The 13,789-nt window shown below is 41.8% G+C and overlaps 1 protein-coding gene across 4 annotated transcripts in view; it reads left to right on the top strand.

The window, feature by feature from the left end:
- Positions 1-13,542, top strand: part of mitfa (melanocyte inducing transcription factor a) — a 48,446-nt gene extending 34,904 nt beyond the window's left edge. The window contains exons 1-9 of one of the 4 annotated variants that reach the window (XM_036950687.2): positions 9,309-9,458; positions 9,928-10,155; positions 10,385-10,480; positions 10,652-10,769; positions 11,021-11,104; positions 11,477-11,533; positions 11,658-11,733; positions 11,899-12,046; positions 12,194-13,542. In XM_036950687.2, the coding sequence (XP_036806582.2) occupies positions 9,426-9,458; positions 9,928-10,155; positions 10,385-10,480; positions 10,652-10,769; positions 11,021-11,104; positions 11,477-11,533; positions 11,658-11,733; positions 11,899-12,046; positions 12,194-12,595 (1,242 nt within the window). In that variant the 5' untranslated portion in view covers positions 9,309-9,425 and the 3' untranslated portion in view covers positions 12,596-13,542. Of the gene's footprint in view, positions 1-9,308; positions 9,459-9,927; positions 10,156-10,384; positions 10,481-10,651; positions 10,770-11,020; positions 11,105-11,476; positions 11,534-11,657; positions 11,734-11,898; positions 12,047-12,193 lie in introns of those variants that run through there. The other 3 variants (XM_090206142.1, XM_036950685.2, XM_036950686.2) reach the window with 3 other exon arrangements.
- The last annotated feature ends 247 nt before the right edge of the window (positions 13,543-13,789 follow it).

Genomic DNA, 13,789 nt, shown 5'->3' on the forward strand with positions numbered 1-13,789 from the left:
AGAGCATGCGCAGACCAGCTGGCTGGTGTGTTTACGGACATATTGAATCAATCTCTATCCCAGTCTGCTGTTCCCACATGCTTCAAGAGGGCCACCATTGTTCCTGTTCCCAAGAAAGCTAAGGTAACTGAGCTAAACTGAGCTAAACGACTACATCCGTCATCATGAAGTGCTTTGAGAGACTAGTCAAGGACCATATCACCTCCACCCTACCTGACACCCTAGACCCACTCCAATTTGCTTACCGCCCAAATAGGTCCACAGACGATGCAATCTCAACCACACTGCACACTGCCCTAACCCATCTGAACAAGAGGAAAACCTATGTGAGAATGCTGTTCATCGACTACAGCTCAGCATTTAACACCATAGTACCCTCCAAACTCGTCATCAAGCTCGAGACCTTGGGTCTCGACCCCGCCCTGTGCAACTGGGTACTGGACTTCCTGACGGGCCGCCCCCAGGTGGAGAGGGTAGGTAACAAAATCTCCACCCCGCTGATCCTCAACACTTGGGCTCCACAAGGGCGCATTCTGAGCCCTCTCCTGTACTCCCTGTTCACCCACGACTGCATGGCCAAGCACGCCTCCAACTCAATCATCAAGTTTGCGGACGATACAACAGTGGTAGGTTTGATTACCAACAACGACGAGACGGCCTACAGGGAGGAGGTGAGGGCCCTCGGAGTGTGGTGTCAGCAAAATAACCTCACACGCAACGTCAACAAAACTAAGGAGATGATTGTGGACTTCAGGAAACAGCAGAGAGAACTCCCCCCTATCCACATCGATGGAACAGCAGTGGAGAGGGTAGTAAGTTTGAAGGTCCTCGGCGTACACATCACAGACAAACTGAATTGGTCCACCCACACAGACAGCATCGTGAAGAAGGCACAGCAGCGTCTCTTCAACCTCAGGAGGCTGAAGAAATTTGGCTTGTCACCAAAAGCACTCACAAACTTCTACAGATGCACAATCGAGATCATCCTGTCGATCTGTATCACCGCCTGGTACGGCAACTGCTCCGCCCACAACCGTAAGGCTCTCCAGAGGGTAGTGAGGTCTGCACAACGCATCACCGGGGGCAAACTACCTGCCCTCCAGGACACCTACACCACCCGATGTCACAGGAAGGCCATAAAGATCATCAAGGACAACAACCACCCGAGCCACTGCCTGTTCACCCCGCTATCATCCAGAAGGCGAGGTCAGTACAGGTGCATCAAAGCTGGGACCGAGAGACTGAAAAACAGCTTCTATCTCAAGGCCATCAGACTGTTAAACAGCCACCACTAACATTGAGTGGCTGCTGCCAACACACTGACTCAACTCCAGCCACTTTAATAATGGGAATTGATGTAAAATAGCCACTTTAAACAATGCTACTTAATATAATGTTTACATACCCTACATTATTCATCTCATATGTCTACGTATATACTGTACTCTATATCATCTACTGCATCCTTATGTAATACATGTATCACTAGCCACTTTAAACTATGCCACTTTGTTTACATACTCATCTCATATGTATATACTGTACTCGATACCATTTACTGCATCTTGCCTATGACATTCTGTACCATCACTCATTCACATGTACATATTCTTTATCCCTTTACACTTGTGTGTATAAGGTAGTAGTTTTGGAATTGTTAGTTAGATTACTCGTTGGTTATTACTGCATTGTCGGAACTAGAAGCACAAGCATTTCGCTACACTCGCATTAACATCTGCTAACCATGTGTATGTGACAAATAAAATTGATTTGGTGCACCGTGGCGTTGGTGGATGGAGCGAGACATGATGTCCCAGATGTGCTCAATTGGATTCAGGTCTGGGGAACGGGCGGGCCAGTCCATAGCATCAATGCCTTCCTCTTGCAGGAACTGCTGACACACTCCAGCCACATGAGGTCCAGCATTGTCTTGCATTAGGAGGAACCCAGGGCCAACCGCACCAGCATATGGTCTCACAAGGGGTCTGAGGATCTCATCTCGGTACCTAATGGCAGTCAGGCTACCTCTGGCGAGCACATGGAGGGCTGTGCGGCCCCCCAAAGAAATGCCACCCCACACCATGGCTGACCCACAGCCAAACCGGTCATACTGGAGGATGTTGCAGGCAGCAGAACGTTCTCCACGGCGTCTCCAGACTCTTGTCACGTCTGTCACATGTGCACACTGTGAACCTGCTTTCATCTGTGAAGAGCACAGGGCGCCAGTGGCGAATTTGCCAATCTTGGTGTTCTCTGGCAAATGCCAAACGTCCTGCACGGTGTTGGGCTGTAAGCACAACCCCCACCTGTGGACGTCAGGCCCTCATACCACCCTCATGGAGTCTGTTTCTGACCGTTTGAGCAGACACATGCACATTTGTGGCCTGCTGGAGGTCATTTTGCAGGGCTCTGGCAGTGCTACTCCTTGCACAAAGGCGGAGGTAGCGGTCCTGCTGCTGGGTTGTTGCCCTCCTACGGCCTCCTCCGCGTCTCCTGATGTACTGGCCTGTCTCCTGGTAGCGCCTCCATGCTCTGGACACTACGCTGACAGACACAGCAAACCTTCTTGCCACAGCTCGCATTAATGTTCCATCTTGGATGAGCTGCACTACCTGAGCCACTTGTGTGGGTGGTAGACTCCGTCTCATGCTACCACTAGAGTGAAAGCACCACCAGCATTCAAAAGTGACCAAAACATCAGCCAGGAAGCATAGGAACTGAGAAGTGGTATGTGGTCACCACCTGCAGAACCACTCCTTTATTGGGGGTGTCTTGCTAATTGCCTATAATTTCCACCTGTTGTCTATTCAATTTGCACAACAGCATGTGAAATGTATTGTCAATCAGTGTTGCTTCCTAAGTGGACAGTTTGATTTCACAGAAGTGTGATTGACTTGGAGTTACATTGTGTTGTTTAAGTGTTCCCTTTATTTTTTTGAGCAGTGTATGTCACTCTCCCAGGTTCACTCACCAGTTGGTGTTGTTCTTGTGTATCAGCGTTATGCCTTATGTTAGTGTCGTGTTCTTGGTTTTGTTGTTTTATTAAAACATTTCACCTGCTTCCGACTCACCACCCCATCATTACAGAATAGTCCAAAGAAAGCAAACATATGTTTTTTGGGGAGATAAGGTTTGCCAGGACTGGTGATATGAAGTCTGAAGGGTCATTTAGGAATATATCATGGGGCATGAACCTCTCTTGTGTCCATTGACTGGTTTCTGGTCCAGTTTTACGCTCTAGACTGCATGGCACCAGGGCACCCTAATGTCAAATTTTCATGGAAATACAAGATTAGTGGCAGCCTGATGCATGTGAACACTTATGTCTCAAGTTAGGATAAGACCTCAGAGTATGCCATTTTAGGCAAAGGGGCTATCATCCAGACAACAGACAGTTTAAACATAGAGCAAGAAAGGGTCTGCAGGTCAATAGTAGGGCTATGATACCCCACAAGGATTTCTGAAATAAACATAATAGTTACATTGTCTCTCTGATTAGAAGAATGTGAGGTGGTAATGTATAGTAAACTATACTTTAAATTACTTTAGTTGGAGAATAACATTTGTTCAATGCAGTTTGATAAATAGTCAAGAGTTTTTCCTCAGCAGTGTGTACAAGTAGTTATACAGGGGCCAAGGGATCATGGCAGCCAGTGGCTATAGCCATCAATGTAAGCCCATGTGCTCTCTGCAAGTAGGTGATAAACCTCTGTCTCGCGAAGAGGCTATAAATAAAAGAGGGGTAAAGTCGCTGTGGGGAGATGAGGAATACTGCCCTTCTTCACGTATGTGTCTTAACCCAAAGGTTTGGCTGAAGGAAAAGGCCACAAAATGAGGGCGGAACAAAGACGTCCTCTACTATGTTAGCACAAAGAGATCTTTCTTTGGGTTATTATCGGTGAAGGTTCTGCCAGGCCGTAGGGCACTTCCCCTGCATGTGCTTCACCTCTCTATCTCTATCTGGAAGGCCGTTCCTCCACTCCAAGTCACGGTTTCCAGTAATCCCAACAAAGGCATGATACTGTTTAGGAGGGAATGGTAGACCTTTACGTTAGTTAGAGCGGCTATTGACATCGCTTTATCTCGTGTGAGGATCCTCATAAATTTGGACTCACGGCTGCGCAGTTCCTTCACCAAATCAAATCAAATCAAATGTATTTATATAGCCCTTCGTACATCAGCTGATATCTCAAAGTGCTGTACAGAAACCCAGCCTAAAACCCCAAACAGCAAGCAATGCAGGTGTAGAAGCATGGTGGCTAGGAAAAACTCCCTAGAAAGGCCCAAACCTAGGAAGAAACCTAGAGAGGAACCAGGCTATGTGGGGTGGCCAGTCCTCTTCTGGCTGTGCCGGGTGGAGATTATAACAGAACATGGCCAAGATGTTCAAATGTTCATAAATGACCAGCATGGTCGAATAATAATAAGGCAGAACAGTTGACACTGGAGCAGCAGCACAGTCAGGTGGACTGGGGACAGCAAGGAGTCATCATGTCAGGTATTCCTGGGGCATGGTCCTAGGGCTCAGGTCCTCCGAGAAAGAGAAAGAAAGAGAGAATTAGAGAGAGCATATGTGGGATGGCCAGTCCTCTTCTGGCTGTGCCGGGTGGAGATTATAACAGAACATGGCCAAGATGTTCAAATGTTCATAAATGACCAGCATGGTCGAATAATAATAAGGCAGAACAGTTTAAACTTGTTCACCTCCCATCCGTGGAAGGGTTCACAGAGTTGGCACTATTAGCACAGTCATTTTGCATACTTCTCTAGTCAATTAAATGAGAATGTGGTTGGGAGACATCGATGGGGAAATATGCATGTTCAGACCAGCAGTTTAGTGTGTTGTAATGACTGGGCTTCTATCCTCATCTCTTTTTTTCAGACAGAGAAAGACACATTTTATTTTTTTGGTTTACACTTTGACCCATTCAGAACAATGTTTGTCTCTTTGACATAATGGTGTACAGCGCTGAACAGCTTAGTAAACAGAAGTTCCTAAATTAGGGTGGACATTCTATGTTAAAGATATTGAGCTCCATTTTTCTTTTCAAGGGTTATTTCCAAGAATTACGTCTCGACTAGTGCAGCATATGGTGTGCATGGCTCGAAGGGCATGCAGAACTTAAAGATCCAATGCAGCTGTTCTTATGTCAATGTCAAATAATTTCTGGGTGACAACTAAGCACCTTACTGTGATTGTTTTCAGTTAAAATTCTCAAAATAAACAAAATAGCTTCTTAGCAAAGAGCAATTTCTCAAGCAACACATTTACTATGACTGTCTAGGAGTGGTTGGAGTGGGGAGGGGAATACTGAAAACCAGCTGTTATTGGCAGAGAGGTTTGGAACTCTCTTTCTTATTCTATTCTATGCTATTGGAATTATCTGTTTTATTATATTCTATTGGAACTCTCTTTCTTATTATATTCTATTCTATGCTATTGGAATTATCTTTTTTATTATATTCTATTGGAACTCTCTTTCTTATTCTATTCTATTGGAACTCTCTTTCTTATTCTATTCTATTGGAACTCTCTTTCTTATTCTATTATATTCTATTGGAACTCTCTTTCTTATTCTGTTCTATGCTATTCTATTGGAACTCTCTTTCTTATTCTAGTCTATGCTATTAGAACTCTCTTTCTTATTCTATTCTATTGGAACTCTCTTTCTTATTCTATTATATTCTATTGGAACTCTCTTTCTTATTCTATTCTATTGGAACTCTCTTTCTTATTCTATTATATTATATTGGAACTCTCTGTCTTATTCTATTCTATTCTATTGGATCTCTCTTTCTTATTCTGTTCTATGCTATTCTATTGGAACTCTCTTTCTTATTCTAGTCTATGCTATTAGAACTCTCTTTCTTATTCTATTCTATGCTATTCTATTGGAACAAGCTTTCTTATTTCCTATTAGATCATTTTGCACCTGGCAGGCCAAAACTCCATCCTACCAAAACAGGCAGAAATGTCAAGTGCTCTTTTTAAACAGCTCTTACACTAAAAGGGCATTATTATCATTTTTACAAATTCACAATATTATTACAACTTGTGGAAATATATACAGTGGGGCAAAAAAGTATTTAGTCAGCCACCAATTGTGTTAGTTCTCCCACTTAAAAAGATGAGAGAGGCCTGTAATTTTCATCATAGGTACACTTCAACTATGACAGACAAAATTAGAAAAAAAAATCCAGAAAAATCACATTGTAGGATTTTTAATGAATTTATTTGCAAATTATGGTGGAAGATAAGTATTTGGTCACCTACAAACAAGCAAGATTTCTGGCTCTCACAGACCTGTAACTTCTTCTTTAAGAGGCTCCTCTGTCTTCCACTCGTTACCTGTATTAATGGCACCTGTTTGAACTTGTTATCAGTATAAAAGACACCTGTCCACAACCTCAAACAGTCACACTTCAAACTCCACTATGGCCAAGACCAAAGAGCTGTCAAAGGACACCAGAAACAAAATTGTAGACCTGCACCAGGCTGGGAAGACTGAATCTGCTATAGGTAAGCAGCTTGGTTTGAATAAATCAACTGTGGGAGCAATTATTAGGAAATGGAAGACATACAAGACCACTGATAATCTCCCTCGATCTGGGGCTCCACGCAAGATCTCACCCCGTGGGGTCAAAATGATCACAAGAACGGTGAGCAAAAATCCTAGAACCACACGGGGGGACCTAGTGAATGACCTGCAGAGAGCTGGGACCAAAGTAACAAAGCCTGCCATCAGTAACACATTACGCCGCCAGGGACTCAAATTCTGCAGTGCCAGACGTGTCCCCCTGCTTAAGCCAGTACATGTCCAGGCCCGTCTGAAGTTTGCTAGAGAGCATTTGGATGATCCAGAAGAAGATTGGGAGAATGTCATATGGTCAGATGAAACCAAAATATAACTTTTTGGTAAAAACTCAACTCGTCGTGTTTGGAGGACAAAGAATGCGTCTGTTGCATCTGAAGAACACCATACCTACTGTGAAGCATGGGGGTGGAAACATCATGCTTTGGGGCTGTTTTTCTGCAAAGGGACCAGGACGACTGATCCTTGTAAAGGAAAGAATGAATGGGGCCATGTATGGTGAGATTTTGAGTGAAAACCTCCTTCCATCAGCAAGGGCATTGAAGATGAAACGTGGCTGGGTCTTTCAGCATAACAATGATCCCATCACACCGCCCGGGCAACGAAGGAGTGGCTTCGTAAGAAGCATTTCAAGGTCCTGGAGTGGCCTAGCCAGTCTCCAGATCTCAACCCCATAGACAATCTTTGGAGGGAGTTGAAAGTCTGTGTTGCCCAGCAACAGCCCCAAAACATCACTGCTCTAGAGGAAATCTGCATGGAGGAATGGGCCAAAATACCAGCAACAGTGTGTGAAAACCTTGTGAAGACTTACAGAAAACGTTTGACCTCTGTCATTGCCAACAAAGGGTATATAACAAATTGTATAAAACACAAGAAAATCACACTTTGGACTGCACTGGGCCTTTAACAAACTTGTACAATGGTTAAATAAACCTGGAACAAACATATTATTGTGGTTTTTCATATATATCCAAGGGCTACAATGTATAAAGGACGATAAAGACAGATTAATTACTGTATAGTGCTACTGGTCAAGCATGTGCCTTGTGGAGTCTTTCTAAGTTGTATTTATGTTTTGCTAAGGGTTCCTTCTTCATTCTCAGTATACACAGTCTTTCTCAGGTAGATCTGATTGGTCAGTGGTGAGGGTGTGGTATTAGCCTTTATTTAACTAAGGCAATAGACACTGATATGTGCACAGTCTGCACACACATGTATCTACATTCTGTGTGATATTTTAAAGAAGTACATTCAAGCAAAACAATACTTTAATGTATGACAACTTGATTACTATGACCTGTGTGAAAGCATGTATGTATAGGCATCCACTGTATGTGCTTAAGGGTGCAAGGAGTGGCAACATAATATACTGTTGACAGGTAGCTAGAGAAGAACTAAATCTAATTACTAATAGTTATGTGGAGAGAGAGAGCGATAGAGAGTGAGAGAGAGAGATGTGTGCAACATCACACGTGTTGGCTCCAGGCATGACGCCTGCTGTATAACTCTAAATTACTGTCCCAGAATAATGGGCCAGCTTTGTTAGAGTAGAATGGTCAGATGTGAGCTCAACATTTATGATAATAGATTTTGGAGGAATGGGTGTTTCTAATGTGGATTTTTGGAACGATTTGTAGATTAATTGTTTTGATTTATTTTTATTCTACATTTTTTGGTTGCATATTCCTCTATACTAAAAATGAATAGTTCTATAAATTAGCTAATATTTTCTTTGTTTTTTGCATAGTGGAAATCCCAGTGGGCATATAGACTCACACTTTGCTCATAGCTTCTATACACATGCAGAGACAGGCCAAAACCAGTCAAAACCAATGATCTTTCTATAGAAGGGTGTGAGAGTGAGAATATGCTGTTTATATGACTCTTAACTGATCATTTATATACAGTACAGTTGCCCCTTGTGTTAGATACAACTACTTATATTGTCTTTATTTATTTATATTTGACATGGTTTTGGAACCATGAATGGCCATGTGTCTTCTGAAAACCAGATATAACAAATGTCACTAAGCAGTGTTGAAATTTATTAGCATACAGGGCTAGTGATCTGGATAAACTATTGAACTTTGGCATAGATTAATGTTAATGTTAATGTTCCTAATTACACAGTTATATTTGTTTCTGGTAATGTCATATTCCAGAGGTTTCAAGCCAGCAGTGATTCCATTATTGTGCCATGCCTGTGGCACATTTTTTGTATTTTTAACCCTAGTGGCCTCTTAAGTGGCAGACTAAGTAGGAACTGGCTATGACTTAGTTGATTAGTGGATCCTGGCACACCATTTGCGAACCACTCAGACTAGTGCTTAAATACTTAACACCAAAAGTTGGTAGGGGGATGGACAATCTGTTTAAAAATGCTGCTACATTTTGGAATTTATCTTTTCATATGCTCTGTTTGTAATGGAACAGTGGTGTCAATTGTATTCCGTGTTCTCAGAACAAATTATGTTTTATACTAGATGAGCGGAACTAAAGATGAAACGTTAGTTAGCCGTGAGCGAGTTTCAGTTTGGAGACTAGTAACCCACCAGCAGAAAGGGTCCTTTGTGAGACAGAGATGTTGACGTCAAATGAACCCTGTGAAGACATAAATTCTCAGTTTAACTAGAACAACACAACACAGGGAGGATGAGCCCTGGTATCCTCCCCCTGTCTCCTAACTTACATAACTCATGAGGGGTTTTCCTTTAATAAGTTCAACCGACCAAGTCTGTCCTCTTATTTTCATGTTAGCCCTGTGTCCACACAGTTGACTGACCAGAACAAGGGAATATCTGATACATACATACATATCATACAAATTACAATATGTTGGAGATGCTTGAATACAGCCATTACCAGGTGAGATGTGCTACTGAGCTGTTTTTTTGGTTTGGTTTTGTCATTCAGGATGCAGTATTACTATATTTATAGTAAATTACAATACTTGTTTGTTCTGAGAATTAGAATAATATAACAGAAATGTTCACTAATCAATGACAATGTCCTAAGTGTGTTGTATAATTGACTGTCATTGAGTAATATAAATAAAGAGGCATATAACTGGAGGCGCTGATTGAAATGATTCCGTCCATTGTTTCTGATTGTGTCACATCCATGTGTTGATCTTCGGGCATGCATTCTAGTCTGAAAACCAACCCACACAATGTCAAAGATCTGTATTGTGAGACAACATTTTACAAAGCCACATTTCAGTGGATAACTATGCGTTTCCATAGGATAAGATGACTACCTCAATACTGACATTGAATAAAACTGACTTCTGAAAAATGTTAATCGCCTTCCATGTCTCTCCTTTCCCCCCACCAAGGTACAGACACATCTGGAGAACCCCACCAAGTACCACATCCAGCAGGCCCAGAGGAAGCAGGTGAGGCAGTACCTGTCCACAACCCTTGGGGGTAAGCCTGGCAGCCAGGCAGGAAGCCTGCAGTGCCCCAGCCAGCCCCCGGAGCACGGAATGCCCCCCGGCCCAGGCAGCAGTGCCCCCAACAGCCCCATGGCCCTGCTGACCCTCAGCTCCAACTGCGAGAAGGAGGTAGGCATAACAGAGATGCCACAGAGATCCAATGTACCATTCACCCTGGTTTCTCATTTGGATTTCACAGTGGATTTATAACTAACTTCATGAAAATGGCAAACTGATTACAAAATACATGTAGATTTATGCGACATCTTTCAATGTTGTTTATCAGAACATTATTTTAATACAAATCTGGTACTACTATATAGGTTGGTTTCGAATGTGTTTTCCATCATTATTACAGATGGATGATGTCATCGATGACATTATTAGCTTGGAAACAAGTTATAATGAGGATATTTTTGGACTTATGGACCCAGGACTCCAGGTTACTAATACAGTAAGTTGACATCCTTTACAATTTAAACAACTTTTCAAGTGATGAGTGCAATAGCTACAGGCCCTACAACACATTTACTGAATAGGAACTACAGCTTTTTATGCTATAGAATATAAACATCTTTCTTACTTGTTGCATTGCAATCATTGAATGTTCTGTTCATTTCCTCAGCTCCCTGTATCTGGTAACCTTCTGGACATGTATGGAAATCAAGGGCTTCCCCCAAATGGACTTGCCATCAGTAACTCCTGCCCTGGTAGCTTATCCAACATCAAAAGGGAATTCTCAGGTTAATGTTTTTTGTCTACCGGGTATAACACATTATAACACCCTCAGCAAAGCAGCTCCATGTTAATAATTTCAACCCTTTCAAATAAAATAATATTTAAAGATGTTTATATTCAATTTGTGAAACCATTGTAGTGATATACTAACAGTTAAAGAAGCAAAGATGCACAAATATTGTGTACAATTTGTAAAATGTATAAATATACTGTTAGCTATACATTAAATATATCAAATAATTTACCAATACTCCAGCTCCTGGCATGATGCACGTACTGGACAATACTGGATCCTATGGCCAGTTTGACAACTACCAAAGGCCTGAGGGCTTTCCAGTTGGTACGTTGTCACTAGATTTTCAGATTTTTAAGCCATTGTCATTTGAATTATTTTAATACATTTATGAAACTATTTTCATGGCAGCTCACTAATGTACCTGAACTAAACTGCCAATGGGAATTCATAATAATCTACCTCAGATTGGATCATTTGTGTATGTTATATGAAATGCAGCATTAAAGGCCTCTGTGAAGTATTTTGTGCATATTGAAAAATATAACACAATATGGATCTATATACTGTCTCAGTAAAATTGTAGCAAAGATAGCTAACATGAATGGTATTTAGCCAGAAATGGGTTGTAATCATCTTGAGTATGTATGGAATAGGACACCTTCTTTTGTCACTCAAAAGTGTTTCCCTTCCGCCCAGAAGCTGAGGTTCGAGCGATGGCCAAGGAGAGACAAAAAAAGGACAATCACAACTTAAGTGAGTTTCTATGGCAAAGAGGAATAGTCAGTTATTTGGGATACATTGATATTTTTCAAGAGTTGATTTGCAGATCCTCATGATACTTTAACTGATTCCCAATTTTTGTCTCTTCACCCTGTAGTTGAACGAAGGAGAAGGTTCAACATCAACGATCGAATCAAAGAGCTTGGAACCCTGATTCCTAAGTCTAATGATCCGTAAGTAGCACAGTTTATACCACTTTTGGATATTCATCTTTTTTATCTACCAAAAATCTCTGGCTGCTTCCGGATTGCATAAAGGTTCATGTAGTTTAAGGATCTGCTTAGTTTCTACATGTACACTACATGTATGCACTGACTGTTGTCTCCCGCGGTCCCTAGGGACATGCGCTGGAATAAGGGCACCATTCTGAAGGCCTCAGTGGACTACATCAGGAAGCTGCAGAGGGAGCAGCAGAGAGCCAAGGAGGTGGAGCTTAGACAGAGAAGGCTGGAGCATGCCAACCGCCATCTGATGCTGCGCATACAGGTACGCCATTCCAGAGGGAGCCAGTGGGCATGGTACAGGGGCGCCTTGAGGGAAAACCTTTGTACTTCTGTACTTTAATACTCTTTGGAATGTGTACTTTAATACTCTTTGTGGGTTAATGTGTTTTCTGTGTGTGTTTCTGTGTAGGAGTTGGAGATGCAGGCGCGGGCTCATGGTCTTGCAATTCTGCCGTCGTCTTCCCTCTGCTCCTCTGAGCTGATAGCCCGAGCCATCAAGCAGGAGCCCATCTTAGGAGACTGTCCCTCAGACCTGTACCAGCAGCCAGGTCCCGACATGTCCCCTCCCACCACACTGGACCTCAACAACGGTACCATCCACTTTAACGACAGCCCTGTGGATGCAGGTGACCCAGGGGCATATGGCTCCAGCAAAGCATCCACTAAACTGAAGGACATTCTAATGGACAACACCCTGTCGCCCATATCATCCAATGACCCCCTTCTGTCCTCAGCTTCCCCAGACACCTCCAACAGCAGCAGCAGGCGTAGCAGCAGCTCAAGCATGGAGGAGAATGATCATGGTTGTTAGCACTGCCCACAAGCTCAAATCACACTGACATTTTATAAAGTAGCATTGTTATTACTGGAGCCAACGCTAGGTGCTGCTATGGCCTATTCCTTGAGATAAAGACAGTGGGATTTTCCCTCCCATTGTGTTCAGAAGTTTTGTCTTTTGTTTTTGTTTGTTTTACAATATTGTGTCTCTTTCTGGAATCAAATCTGGTTGTTCAGATTAGGCTACCCTACCTAAGGTGACTGCTGAGATTTCACTGTACTGTAGCGTTCACTTTTCATGTTAATTATTTGACAGGAAGTGCACAATAACATGGCAATAATGTATTTTATGTGTAATATTTTGATATTTTTTTCATATCATGACCATTTTTTGAATTAGTTTAAACATTTGTTTTGTGAGATATCATAGAGAAATATATATTTAGTTGAATACTTAAATGAACTGATAATAACATTTCACCAAGATTTTAAGATGAGATAAGACACATTTTTACCCTTAAATTTAGAAGCAATGGTTTGAAACCTACAATATTATTTGCGACTAGAAACAACTTTCAGGAACAATGAATACAATTTGAATGAATACAACCTGTTGATGAATTTTGTTTCCGACGTGGTGATATCTAAAGTGAAGATATTTGTACAAAACAACACTGTAAATATACTTATTTTGTGATTTAGTTTTTTGAAGTAGGCCTTTAATTAAGTATTAAATTGAAAGTGAATTCATTTTATTTTTATTCCCTTGGCTATCTCAACCATATCATTTAGATCGTTGCTCTTACCCCATAGAAAGTTGTAATGCACATGAAGATAATATTTTGTCCAGGTCAAACCAATGACACATATTTAGCTCAGAAGGAGCTCCTGCGACCATTGTTTTTGAATGTCAGACTGCTGAATTACTATCCCTAATATAACTTTATGATGACTAATATCAATTCCTAATATAACTTTCCATAAGACATGGTCCTCTGTGTTTTTCGTATTTTATTAGGATCCCTATTAGCTACTGCTAAAGTGGCAACTACTCTTCCTGGGATCCACACAAAACATGACATAATACATTTTTTATATTTTTTATACATAACATAGGCTAACACTTTTTGCTAAACTCCGCTGACTGGAACATAGCAACCTTGTTTTGCTAAACTCCCCTGATGTGAATATAGCACGTGAATATAGCACCTCACCTAACCTGTATCGC

This window comes from Oncorhynchus mykiss, chromosome 17 (genome assembly GCF_057628025.1).
Source record: "Oncorhynchus mykiss isolate SJ-2025 chromosome 17, ASM5762802v1, whole genome shotgun sequence".
Lineage (NCBI taxonomy): Eukaryota > Metazoa > Chordata > Actinopteri > Salmoniformes > Salmonidae > Oncorhynchus > Oncorhynchus mykiss.